The following is a 14,556-nucleotide window of genomic DNA, read 5'->3' as shown; positions in this document are numbered from 1 at the left end:
TTGAAGAGCAACAGACTTTTCTGTGATTTTAAATAAAAAAGATAGACTTCGGGGCATCCGGGTAGCATAGCGGTCTATTCCTTTGCCTACCGACACGGGGATTTCTGGTTCGAATCCCCGTGTTACCTCCAACTTGGTCGAGTGTCCCTCACAGACACAACTGGCCGTGTCTGCGGGTGGGAAGCCAGATGTGGGTATGTGTCCTGGTCGCTGCATAAGCACCTCCTCTGGTCGGTTGGGGTGCCTGTTCAAGGGGGGAGGGGGAACGGGGGGGGGAATAGTGTGATCCTCCCACACGCTACGTCCCCCTGGTGAAACTCCTCACTGTCAGGTTAAAAGAAGCAGATGGTGACTCTACATGTACTGGAGGAGGCATGTGGTAGTCTGCAGCCCTCCCCCCCCGGATAGCACTTTGTGTTACATTTGTTTGTATGAGAAGTGCTATATAAATAAAATCTGACTGATTGAAGAGTAGGCTTCTTCAGGACAGGTTGGACTATTGTGCGTTTACAACTAGATGGGAACAAACTGGTAGACAGTGAGCAGTTGATAATGGAGAAAATTTGTGGGCCAACAGTATGAAATACTACCTCTTTCAGAAATCTAGTGGGGATGGTGTCCAGCTGACAGGTAGAAGAGTGGCAGATCAGCTCTTCTAATAGAGAAATTTGCTTAAAGCAAGTCAGACTGGCAGAGGGTTCAATGCAAGTGGGGAGATTGCTCGTCGCCGGTGTAAGGTGGAGCCTAATGTCATCTATTTTCTTAATAAAGTGGTGGAGAAACCGCTTGCATTTTTCAGTGGGCAGATCAAAAGGTTGGCTGGGGGGGGGGGGGGGGGCTAACCGCTGAATTTATAGCCCGAAATAAAACCCTGGGGTTGTGGCAGCTACCAGCAATTAAATTAGAAAAGTAGGAATGCCTTGCTTCCTTAACTGTGTTCTGATAGAGTTTTCAGTCTATCAAGAGATGCCTTGAGCTGGTCCTTAAAGCCCCTTGAGGCAAATTTTTAATTTGTGACATTTGGGCTATACAAATAAAATTGACTCGACTTCTTCCATTTTCTCTCGGCTTTCCTGCACTGCCTCTTTAAATCCCTTGTGTGGTCATTAAGCCGGTGGAGGGCATTGCATTTGACACATTTACCTTTGATAGGGGCAATGCCATGAAGAATTGTCCGACAGGTACAAAATTATCCAATAAATCGTTTACAGAGAGATCCCTCTGGTTAAGGGTATTACTAGCCGGAGCCGATAAAAACTTTTTTCTTAAACTACTAGCTGACTTGGAATTAAAAGGCCGAGAGTGGATACAGGTTGATAACTCTTCTAACCCTGTTGTGAGCAGGGAGCGGGGTGAGAAAAAGCACAGCTTTGTGAACAGAGACATTAAAATCTAGCAGTTCAATATTAAGAGAAACATTATAAGACAACACCAGATCAAGAGCAAGCCCCTTATTATAAGTTGGCTCCTTAACAGATTGTCTAAGATTAAAAGACTCAAAGAGGTTAATAAAATCAGTGATAAAACAAGATTTGGAAGGGCAGCAAACACGTATATTAAAATCACCAAGGATAAGAACTCTGTCGTGTTTTCCCACAATAAAGGAAAGAAGTTCAGAAAGTTCTTGAGTAAAACTAGTGTTAGTCTTAGGCGGGCTACAGAGTATCGGATGATGACCATTTAAAAGAAAACCCAGAGATTGGAAAGAAGTATTAAGAGAGACAGGGGAGCGTTTGTAATTATTTTTAAAAACGACAGCTACCCCACCTCTACGGCCGGACAGCCGTCTCCAGTTCCTGCCACTCTGCTTTGTGTAACATCAGAAAGATCCGACCATACTTATCAGAGTATGCTGTGCAGCCTTAGTCATCTCTCAACGAGACTACTGCAACACACTGGTCTCCCAGTCCAACCACCCCAAGAACAGAGAACGGTGCACTGCACTTGGTTTTCAGTCTGCCAAGGTGCACACACATCTCGCCTCTCTTTGTGTCTTACGCTGGCTCCCGGTTGATGCCCAGATAAAGTTCAAAACCTTGCTATTGGCTTCCCAGGCAGTTTAAGAAAGTGTGCCAACTTAACTGTAAACCCATATTAATATGTGCACTCATGCTTGCCTTCTTCATTTTACCTCTGGAAGACTATTGACTATGCCCACTTCAAACGGGCTAAGTCCTTTTAACTGGCCTCAAAATGGTGGAATGAACTCCCATTTTCCAGCAGAGCATCAGACATTTTTTTTTTTATTCAAAAGAAGTCTAAAAGCTTTCCTATTCCAGGTTTGCCTTAGTCCATACAGTAGATGGTCCTAAGCATGACTGATACCAATTTGTGGCACTGTCCAGGCAATCTGAATCCCCCATTATTTGCCACACTTGACCTGCCATTGTGCACTTACACTAATTGCACCTGACATGCCTTCTTGGCTATGACAGTGCTCTAAAATGCTTGTAGGTCAAAACAATTACATCTGCTTATTGCTGACTCTGGTAAATCACACTGGATAAAAGTGTCGACTAAATGAGAGAATGCAAAATGTCAATGTAAGTAAGACTTGTCTTGTCATAGAGGTCCACAGGTGTCTATAGTGTCAAAGGGAATCTCTTGGTCCTACTCTTCAGACATGGCTGAATTAAAGGCTTAAGAGCAGCGAGACAAAGGAACTCTACGTCATTATTCATATTGCAATGTGAACACCACAATACTTCATTCTTAACACAACAGTGGCATATCCTTCTCATTTTCACAGGGCCCAGTAAGCGAGCAAGGTCCGTCAGCTATTCTCAGGGGTTTCTCTCTCTCTCTCTCTCTCTCTCTCTCTCTCTCTCTCTCTCTCTCTCTCTCTCTCTCTCTCTCTCTCTCTCTCTCTCTCTCTCTCTCTCTCTCTCTCTCTCTCTCTCTCTCTCTCTCTCTCTCTCTCTCTCTCTCTCACTCGCTCTCGCTCTCGCTCTCACACTCTCTCGCTCTCACACACACACACACACACACACACACACACACACACACAACACAGTTGGGACAGAGGGGAGGAGTACAACACCTCCCATGCATTACATAATCTTTGCCAAAGACCATCTAGTTTGTAAGTGGCCTGGCGCCAATAGAGGTCAGTTTGTAGGCTCATACATAGTCTGATTAAGTGACCGATATCTCCCTTTTGCCAGGAAAACATTTATAAACTGCATGATAAACCACAGCACTTGGGTCTTGATGCATGCTCAATAACCCAGGTAAGGAAATCAAAGGAAGTTGAATCAGTTCATTTGGACACGTTTATTGAGAGAAGCATTTCATCACTCATCTAAGTGACCTCTTCAGTCTGAACTGACTGCAGGTATCCCCACCCTTATAAACAATAAAGTGGCATAATGATCGAAACCAACGATCGGTTTCATATGCAAATTGGCGTGACCATTAACTAGAGTTACAATGGCCATGTGTACTATCCACAGAGGATTGGGGAATGGTCGCAATCACAGCATTGTAAGATGGCGACAGATGTACTCTTAGCCCCCCCAGCCCCACCACTTCAGTTCAGGGATGGTCGTTTCCGGGGTCCGCGGTGGTGTAGCGGTCTAAGCATCAGCTTTGTGTCAATGCAGTTGATCATTGGGGACCGGGGTTCGCACCCCGGTCTCGTCAGATCCGACTATGGCCGGACTCGATGAAGCAGCAATCATTGGCAACGCTGTCTTCGGAAGGGGGGCGGAGTCAGCTTGTGTTCATCACATGAATGCGTCTGTGTGTGTGTCGGAAAAAGCAGCGGTTCGGCCCGGAGTCGCCTTGTCACGAAAGTGGGGGGGCGTCTCCTTCGAGACTGCCGGCCCGAGAGATGCAGTTGGTGAGTGCATGCAGTACGAGGGTGGGTGTTAGAACTAAAATAGGGATTGATTGGCCACTAAATTGGGAGAAAAAGGGAAAAATCAGAAATAAAAAAAATTTTTAAATTTAAAAAAATTTAAAAAAGGGACGGTCGTTTCCTCTTCTCATAGATGGCCTTGTTGTCTCCCCATTCAAACCAGCGTTCCTCCCTATCAAGGATGTGCACATCCTCATTCTTGAAAGAGTGGCCACTGGCCTGTAGATGGGTGTAGACTGCGGAGTCCTGGCCTGACATGTTAGCTCTCCTGTGTTGTGGCATTCTCTTCGCCAGCATCTGGTTGGTTTCCCCAATGTACAAGTCTCGGCTATACTCCCGGAACTTGTGCACTGTTAAGTGCAGCAGGTGCTCCCATCTCTGCTGAGGACTTCCAAAGCTCTATTAGAGTGACCATTGGGTTCTTGGTCACCTCCCTGACCAAGGCACTCCTTGCCCGGTTACTCAGTTTGGCCACACGGCCAACTCTAGGACAAGTCCTGGTGGAACCAAACTTCTATTTCACAATTATTGAGGCCACTGTGCTCCTGTGAACACTCAAAGCTTTAGAAATGGTTTTATAGGGGAATAGCGTGATCTTCCCACATGCTACGTCCCCCTGGCGAAACTCCTCACTGTCAGGTGAAAAGAAGCGGCTGGTGACTCCACATGTATCGGAGGAGGCATGTAGTAGCCTGCAGCCCTACCCGGAATGGCAGAGGGGGTGGAGCAGTGACCGGGGCAGCTGGAAAGAGTGGGATAATAGGACAGATACAATCAGCTCTGTGCATAACTGTAGTCCACTGACTTCCGGTTTCTACTGCGGCGGTCATACAAGCTCTGTTTGTTGGCATGTGGTATTCACGATGGCATATTCAATACGATGCCTTCAAGATTTACCATGGATAAATGTCAACGACAGGCGCAGAATTGTCGACAAACTTTCACCTGCACCTACCAGCAAACGGGTGAAAAGTTTCAAGTTGTACATATCAAGTTACGTCCACGATTATGAGGATGAGCAGGCGGGCGGACGGACGGAATTGTGCATGTAACCTGATATGTACAACTTGAAACTTTTCATCCATATGCTGGTAGGGGCAGGCCAAAGTTTGTCGACAATTCTTTGCATGTCGTTGACATTTATCCATGGTAAATCTTGCAGGCATCGTGCAAAATATGCCGTTGTCAATAGCACACACCAACAAACAGGAAGTTGGTATGACCGCCACAGTCGAAACCGGACGTCAGTGGACTACAGTTATGCACAGAGTCGAACGGGGGGGGATCCAAAAACAAAGGAAGGAAAAATTTTTTTTACACCCTTGCCCTGATCTACGCTGCACCACAATTTTGTCACGGAGGTCTACAGAGAGTTCCTTGGACATCATGGCTTGGTTTTTGGCCTGACATGCTGTGTGTGCCTCTCTAAACTATGTCCAATCAATTCAATTTGCCACAGGCAGACTCCAGTCAAGTTCCAGACACACGTCAATGATAATTATCATAGAGAGGTCTTACTTAGAATTAAAGCAAACAGGATGCACCTGACCACAATTTAGAGTGCCACAGCAAAGGGTCTGAATACTTATGTAAATTAGATTTCAGATTTTAATTTTTAATAAATTTGCAAACGTTTCTAAAAACATGTTTTCACTTTGTCATTGTGGGTTATTGAGTGTAGACTGATGGGCAAAATGGCAGTTCTATCAATTCAAAATTAAATCTACAGCATAAAAAAAGTGTGCAAAAAGTGAAAGGGTCTGAATCCTTTCTGAAGCCACTGTACTTGTTGAATAAAACTGGATGACGTCAGATACTGGCGTTTTAATCTTTTCTGTTCAACAAACTGGATAGCAAAGCAGCTGGTGTATGAGAGGGATAACGCTGGAAAGTTCACGTTAGTTATTTTACTTGCCGAGCACAGCAGCCAAACTGAGAGCAAGGTAATCAATTACACCCGTGGCGAGAAGAAATACAAAGGTCACAGTACACCGTGCAAAGGCTTTAAAGGCCCTTCAAGACCACAGGCTATCAAAGTGTATTCAGATTCAAAGAATCTTTGGTCTTGAATCCACGGGAAAGAGATGTCAAGTGAACTGTCACAACTTTTTAGACCACATCAGATCATTTAAAGAAGCGTTAGCTGAGGGAAAAAAAAGAAGAAGACCGCCCAGTCGTTTGATCAAGTCTAGATAGCTATAAAAAAATACACTTCAAACGAGAGCCTCACCTCCCATGGCAGCGAAACTCGGGTCTATATGAAGAGGATTCCAGTCCCCACTCAGACGGTACAGGGCCGCCTGTAGCCACAGAGGAAACAGACACTATTTGGACCTATATCTAATTCATAAACCTCTGAAATTTTCAAACACAGATTTAGGACAAAATTAAATTATCATGAAAGCCACTGAAGAGACATCTAAAATAAGAACGTCTTTGAAGTAATGCAATTGTAGTCATTAGACGTGCTTTGGGAATTTGACTTTTTTTTTATTATTATTTTATTTTACTGCGTCATATAGGGCTGCAGCGTTTTGGGGAATCAGGACAGTATACGACTGTTTCTGTCCGACCAGCTCTGCAGCATGCTGCCTGGTGGCACGTCTGCAACACAATACTGTGGGTTTTATTTGTCGGAAAGTCAATGATTATTCAAGCAGCACTTAGAAGCAGTAGTATGTCCCATTTCCATTTGTGCATTATCAATGCATCAGTTTTGGTTTCTAACGCAACACACACACACAGCCCCATTCACTCACTTGGTCTCTTGTGGTAGCATCAATCACCACAGCATCTGGTGCCCTATTAGGGGGAGGCAGAAGGGCCTGGAGGAGGGGGGTGGGAAGACGATTAAAATTCAAGACACAATCTGTATATAATCTTTTTAATGTCTCTGCTGAATATGAATCTCTTTTGCCAAATTCTAAACACTGTATTAAATACCTTGGCTTTCTCGGAAGTTCTCTTTCCTCCAAAGCCCCCCGCTCCGACCACAAACACCGACCACTGGTTGTAGCACACAAGCTCCTCACCGCTGTAGGTGTTCACTGTAGATGAGCACAAAAAGTGATGTCCAGTTGCATTGCACATTTTTTTTTCTCCCCTCCCCCTTTTTCTCCCCAATTGTATTCAGCCAATTACCCCACTCTTTCGGAGCCATCCCGGTTGCTGCTCCACCCCCTCTGCCGATCCGGCTGCTGCTTCACCCCCACTGCCGATCCAGGGAGGGCTGCAGACTACCACATGCTTCCTCCGATACATGTGGAGTTGCCTGCCACTTATTTACACCTGATGGTAAGGAGTTTAACCAGGGGGACGTAGCACGTGGGAGGATCACGCTATTCCCCCCAGTTCCCCCTCCCCCTCGAACAGGCGCCCCAACCGACCAGGGGAGGGGAGGCGCTAGTGCAGCGACCAGGACACATACCCACATCCGGCTTCCCACCCGTAAATACGGCCAGTTGTGTCTGTAGGGACGCCCGACCAAGCCGGATGTAACACGGGGATTCGAACCGGCAATCCTTGTGTTGGTAGGCAACGGAATAGACCGCCATGCCACCTGGACGCCTTCCATTGCACACTTTAAAGAAGTGCAAAGACATGACCCTTGTATTTCCAAAGCTGCGGTTCGGATGAACTTATGGAACCTATTGTCCCCAGAGTCCAGATACACACAACACATATTTCCTAATGGGGGGGGGGGGGTGCTAAAATCTCACCTACCAAACCTCAAATATGTATTTTTTTAATAAGCCTTAGCATTACAAGGTTCCCAGTATTTTTAAGAAATAATTTTCCAAGACTTTTGCTTGGATATACATGACTGCCTTTGTTCACGTGAGGTCATATCGTTCAGTATTAACTCTCAACCGTCTCTAAATGTACCGTGTAACTTCAGCTGGTCTCTGAACATACCCCCAAAACTTCAACATTAATGTGCAATGTCAGCAGCTAAAAATATGGCTAGAAACATGCCATTTCAGGTAAAAACTGTTCTAATAACATGGAGTCTCAGTGGGTAAAACTACAATCTTACAACAAAGCTTCACAATTTTCTATGACCTCAATACTATTTCCAGGACAGTTAATCAAGTTATCATTTCCAGGTGGTTTCCATGACTGTTAAACTATTTCAATGTTTTGCACAAATCCAAATGTTTTATGTCTTCTGGCATTTTTTTCTATGTATCTAAACTTTGGTATGGTTTAACTATATAATACAGAGTAGGACCAGATGATGCCGTTTACTGTTGGGGGGGGGGGGTACAGCACATGTTGACAATTAGAGGAAAGACATGTACCCATGTAGATGACTAAGGGAAGACAAAAGAAAACCTCCGTCATCCGTTACACCACGGCTCTATTCAGAAACAGAATGACTTCGGCTGGTACTTAACTGAAGTCTATAACAACACACCAAATCACCGTAATGCCCACGAGCACAGCGGAAATCAGCATCCTCCTGTGCAACATTTTCTCATTATACCACATTTACACTTAAGCTAAATTGGAGCATGGGGAAACGCGGCCCTTCTGGGGTGCGTCTGCGGAAAAGACAATTAGCAGCTGTCAAGAGAAATCGATCCGAGACTACTCTCTGCTTACTGGTTGGTTGATTTCATTAAGTGAATTAAAAAATATAAACATACACAAAGATAAACACGGCTGCATCTCCCAGGGTCGGCGCTACAGTGACGCGCTGCATCACTCGTCCCCCCAAAATATCTTTGCTCTCTCAGCTCAGGAGGATAATAGAAACTGACTGATTTAGACTATATCAAGAAGCAACATTAACTTCCCCTCAGAGAGACCCACGGGAACTTCAGGTCCTGTGTTATTTGTTTCAAGTCTGTTTAATTATAGATTAGAATGGTTTTTCCCTTATCATCCGTCTCTACAGAAATGTCAAGCGAAAAAAATATGAACTATTCCCCGGCATTTCTTTTACCCCTGCAGACACACATTGTGAATTAGGTTTCATTAGTTCAGTCTTTCATAAGTTGAAACTTTGAGGAAAGTCCATTCTAAAAAACACACACACACACAACTGGTCCGGCACGCCTGCATTGAAGGATAGAGGCCACGCAGCGAATGGGACTAAAACTCACCGTCCAACAGGATGACCGCTCCAGACCCTTTGTCCAGCACATCGGCAACGGTTGCTTGAGAGGTCAGTTTACCTGCAAATGGATTTCACCCATTCACCGTCATCCTTTATTCCTATGACAGCATCAGCTTACACAGCTACAGTATCTCTATATTTTGTAACCGCTGGCCCATCTGAAATGTCACCATGCAATATAAAATTCATATTGGTTTAAAAATGGATAAATTGCTCTCTGATCAGCTAGTTCTGACAGGCTTTATTAAATGGGACTCTGGACCATCCTACACCTAGACCAGAATCAGGTTTCAAATCATTTATTCAAGTATGAACAGTCCCAATGGATGAATGGATGAATCCAAATTAAAGCACTGTCTCAAACCTTGGGCACAAAATGAGCCCAGAATATTTGTGCCAAAAATCAGTAAGACTCATTCAAAGTTTGTCATTGCATCATTTTTATTTATTCATTTATTTTTGTATATAGCTTAACATGTGTAACAATTTGCATTTGTTATATTTTTGGAAGAAAGTACAACAGAGAAACTACCTGAGGTTGGAAGAGGTCGGTACAGCTCTAGATAGTGCTCACCATGCAATACCTAGGTATAAAGAAGAAAGAAAAAAAAAACAGGGACAGCTGTGATGTATGACAGAACCAGTCCTGCCGTCTTGGTTCCTTAAAGCCTCATTAGACTGACTAATGAGTGAATTATTGTTCTATTTCTGTGCAAGATGCTGTGACACAAACCATATGGACACAAACACACACACACCTACATTAACATGTCAGAGAAATGCACACGCACCCGTGCACGCTGACAAGAAAACACACTTCATATGAGTCGCTTTCTGATGGGGCCCAACCTGTGTGAAATCTATATTGATTCCAGGTAATGAGCTTAGGCCTCCATCCATCATGGCTGACTGAGAGGGGATGACTCCAAAGGTGGGCAAGCAGCTGAAGTCTTGGTGGCCTTCAAACAGGAACCTAGATGATAATGACGGTATGATGTAACACAGAGCAATCATGTTTTGGTACATCAAACAAGGGATCCAAATAAAGTAACGTACCCCAGCAGGGAAGACTGCAGAAGACTGAGCTATGGTACAGGAAAATATATCCACAAAACAAACATGGATATCATCCAAATAAAAATTTAAAAAAAAAAACATTTTTGGGAGACATACTGCACTCGCTACTGACATACACATACATACCTCAGATAGTCTGGGTCCTTGGTGGACATGCCCACCCCCAACGCATAAAGAACACACTGAACATGGGTAAAGGTGAACGTGGTCTCGGGAAGTTTCTGTCCCACTGCCTCCGCCTACGAAAAGAGGAGATAGAGGTGTTTCAGTGGTTTTGGGCTAGCTATTGCCATAAAAATTTCTCTTTAGTCACCGATATCTTGGATCCCCCTTTAAAAACAGCACGTCATCGAGGGCGGAGAACCAAACGTCAGCCTTTCATCGACATCAAAATACGAGGAATAGCTGCTCTTGAGCTTAGAAGCAAAGGAACGATGCTTCATCCCCTTGGTGGGTTGACAGATGCAGCCAAGCTTACGGCTTGAATACAAGCACCACTAACAACCTACAGTACCATGCCATGTTACGACATGCCATGAATGTGCACAAGTGCACTGCCTTATGTTATGAGGCAGCTTAACATGACATGAGGATAATGCTTCAGTATAGCATACAGGTTACAAGCTGTACCAGCAAGCGAGTCACATGGGGAGGAGTTGTTGCATAATGTTTCCTTTACTGTCACAGCCGAGGGTATGTGAGGTCAGATTTATTTTATTTTTTTTGGATTTTCCCCCCTTTTTCTCCCCAATTGTATCCAGCCAATTACCCCACTCTTCCAGGCCGTCCCGGTCACTTCTCCACCCCCTCTGCCGATCCCGGAAGGGCTGCAGACTACCACATGCCTTCTCCGGTACATGTGGAGTCGCCAGCCGCTTCTTTTCACCTGACAGTGAGGAGTTTCGCCAGGGGGACGTAGTGTGTGGGAGGATCACGTCCCACCCCCGAACAGGCACCCGGGCCGACCAGAGGAGGCACTAGTGCAGCGACCAGGACACATACCCACATCCGGCTTCCCACCCGCAGACACGGCCAATTGTGTCTGTAGGGACGCCCGACCAAGCCGGTGGTAACACGGGGATTCGAACCGGCGATCCTCGTGTTCGTAGGCAACAGAACAGACTGCTGCGCTACCCGGACGCCCCCTATGTGAGGTCAGTTTTAGCCCATAAAATGTGTGGATTAGGAAAGAGGGAAAGAGCCAGAAAGATGATCACTAATCAGCAAAACCAGAGGAATGGGCATTACTCTTGATCATGCCCTCTTCATTCCACCTCTGGAAGATTACTCAATGTCTACGCCCGGTTTCAAAACAAAAAATGGCTGAGCTTTTCTCTCACTTGGACCACAAATGTTAGAATGAGCTTCCATCTTCTCTCAGGGCTGCAGACTCACCTACCTTAAAATAGATGGCCCTAAACATGACTGTGATGCTGATCTGTGGCATCAACTAGCTAATCTGTAATTTGAATACCTATCACCCGCATCACTATTAGTTATATAACCTGCACCTGAAATGACATGCACTCTTAACTGTGGTAGCATTACTATCCAGTGCTCTCCGATGCCTGCGGGTTGAATAACAAATATTTCTGACACTTGCTGATTCTCTTGAAAAACTCTCTCCGACTCTCTTCTTGCTGCTTGAATACGTTTAAAATTGAATGCAGGTTTGTCCTGCCGCAAGGTATGCCCCGACTGTTTTGGTGGTTGCTAAGACATTCTTGGCAAGACAAGTAATGAGGACATGACCATACAAACAAAACACTTATGCCCGGGCACACAATCACAAACACACAAACCAAGAGAGCCGAGGTCAGCTGGGTCTGTTCGCTATCCATGTCCTATCCAGATGATGGTGAAGTAAGATGGTGGTTTTACTCAATTACAAGTTAATTACAGTACTTATACTTAAAAAGAAGAAAAAAACAACTCCTTAACATTACCACGGCAATGCAGTCGGACAAACCTACTGCATGACAAGCAGTCTGTCGCTCACACAAAGCATGCAAATGATAGGGCATCCAGGTAGCGTAGCAGTCTACTCCATTGTCTACCAACACAGAGATCGCCACTTTGAATCCCTGTGTTACCAACGTTGTGATCGGGCATCCCAACAGACACAATATGCCGTGTTTGCGGGTGGGAAGCCGGATGTGGGTATGTGTCCTGGTCGCTGCACTAGCGCCTCTTCTGGTCGATTGGGGCGCCTGTTCGGGGGGGAGTGGGAACTGGGGGGGAATAGCGTGACCCTCCCAAGCACTACGTCCCCCTGGTGAAACCCCTCACTGTCAGGTGAAAAGAAGCGGCTGGCGACTCCACATGTATCAGAGGAGGCATGTGGTAGTCTGCAGCCCTCCCCGCATCGGCAGAGGGGGTGGAGCAGCGACCGGGATGGCTCGGAAGCGTAGGGTAATTGGCTGGATACAACTGGGAAGAAAAAGGGGGGGAGGAATCCAAAAAAATAATAAAAAATATGCAAATGATGTTTATGAGATCTCTGCACAAGACAGAAGTGCAATATTGAATATAAATCTTATATCTTACAAGTATATATAGTCACAAATGTACCTGGCATGAAAATAAAGCAAAAACAAACTGCAGACAAACTAACAGTGTAACACACACACACACACACACACACACACACACACACACACACACACACACACACACACACACACACACACACACACACACACATACACACACACACACACACACACACACACACACACACACACACAGACTAATCTGAGATATGAAAGTACATTTGACATTTGTGAGGGAGGCTTGCAGGGCTGTTAATGTTTCAGCTCATGTAATACATTAACTCCAAACCGAGACACACCTCTCTTACACTTTTGATGCTCACATGGACGCAGCAGTCACTCACCATATCGTATGAGAAATTACATCAGCTGACTATTATGCAAAGCTTAAGACAGAAATACAACAATGAGCGGTGGCCTTGAGTAAAACGCGCACTAGAATATTATTCAAGTAATAAGGCGAGACACTTGATAATTCTCTTTCCACATTCTACATCCAATTGCATGGCAGGGTGCAAGCTTAAGTACAGATCAGCACCCTTGGAGTTAGGAGAGATTTAGTGCCTTGGTCAAAGACACGACAGCGGGACAGATGCCTTCCCTCCAAAAGGACTCGAACCTGAACTCACTGATTACACATGTAAGCCTCCCTCCTCATGACATCATCCAGCCCACGCTAACTATGGCCTTTCCAAGTGCTGAAAAATGAACAGTCCCACAGCATTATTTCTAAATGAACCTATCAGTGAAACGCTTCATTTCCAAACAAAACCTCTCGGTTACCGAGGCAGGACATCATTTATGCAGTCATGTGATCCATACTCAAACAGCTTAAGAGCTGCTGTTGCTGCTGCAAATGAGTCTCAATGCCAAGACTATTCTGAAATCAAAGCTAGTAAAGCCAATTAAAATTAAAGCCTTGTATTAAAACTAAAACGGCACTCTGAAGAAATTTACACATAGGCAGGCAAAGAATGGCTTCTCCGCTTGCACTTTTTCTGAGAAATCATGAGAGAAGTTTAATTTTAAATTACATGTGCACAGGATTATTCAAAGTACTGTAATATCAAGACAGATAAAAATACAGGCTGATGTACTTCTACTTACTACTGGTGCAGCTTTGGCTCATGCCATAACTATTCATACAGAAAATTGTCGTGGTGTTTTGGAATATCTATTTGATGTGATAAAATACTTATGGCCCATGTTTTATTCTGGCAATCAGCTGTCTGTGAGCAGTAACTATTTCACAGTTCGTGATTTCATCATACTGAACCCAGTCAACGAGTGCCTGTCCCGGGATTTGCCACTGCTTTGCTGAGTTCGACCCCTTTGTTGTGCATTGACTTCTAAAGCAAATCCAAGCTGGTGCTTGACAAGGGCAGCACTGGTATAGGCATACATATAACATTGAAAGGTTTGAATTTCACTTAATGTGTCAGAGAGGACTTGTCAAAAAAATGAAAAGGCGTATTAACAGGTCCCGACTGACTGCAGTGCAATATAATTGAAGAGTAATGTGTTGACCACCTCTGCTTTACATTTTAATCTGGGTGACTGCTGAAGCGGATTTACGGCTTTGTGCTGTAAATAGTCACTATCATTCAGCTGTTACTGACACTCACCGCTACAACACACACACACCCACACATTTATATATATTTTCTTGTTTTTTTATTATATATATAGGGGTGGTGCAGTGGCATAGGGCTGGTGTAGTGGTTAGCATGGTCATCTCACAGCAAGAAGGTCCTGGGTTCGAGCCCCGGGGTAGTCCAACCTTGGGGGTCATCCCGGGTTGTCCTCTGTGTGGAGTTTGCATGTTCTCTCCGTGTCTGTGTGGGTTTCCTCTGGGTGCTTTGGTTTCCTCCCACAGTCCAAAGACATGTAGGTCAGGTGAATCAGCCGTACTAAATTGTCCCTAGGTGTGAATGTGTGTGTGTTTG

At 44.9% G+C, this 14,556-nt stretch overlaps 1 protein-coding gene across 1 annotated transcript in view; it reads right to left on the bottom strand.

Annotated features, from left to right (window-relative positions):
• The window catches only part of hsd17b4 (hydroxysteroid (17-beta) dehydrogenase 4), a 55,193-nt gene that overhangs the window by 9,387 nt on the left and 31,250 nt on the right, over positions 1-14,556 (bottom strand). Inside the window, exons 13-19 of the mRNA XM_056274191.1 lie at positions 10,185-10,297; positions 9,831-9,954; positions 9,514-9,565; positions 8,968-9,039; positions 6,803-6,906; positions 6,619-6,684; positions 6,090-6,159 (exon numbers count right to left, since the gene is read on the bottom strand). Coding sequence (XP_056130166.1) covers positions 6,090-6,159; positions 6,619-6,684; positions 6,803-6,906; positions 8,968-9,039; positions 9,514-9,565; positions 9,831-9,954; positions 10,185-10,297 — 601 coding nt within the window. The remainder of the gene's footprint in view (positions 1-6,089; positions 6,160-6,618; positions 6,685-6,802; positions 6,907-8,967; positions 9,040-9,513; positions 9,566-9,830; positions 9,955-10,184; positions 10,298-14,556) is intronic.

The sequence above is a fragment of the Lampris incognitus genome, chromosome 1, assembly GCF_029633865.1.
Source record: "Lampris incognitus isolate fLamInc1 chromosome 1, fLamInc1.hap2, whole genome shotgun sequence".
Taxonomy (NCBI): Eukaryota; Metazoa; Chordata; class Actinopteri; order Lampriformes; family Lampridae; genus Lampris; species Lampris incognitus.
The sequence above is the reverse complement of the archived record's forward strand: the minus strand, read 5'-3'. Positions and strand labels throughout refer to the sequence as shown.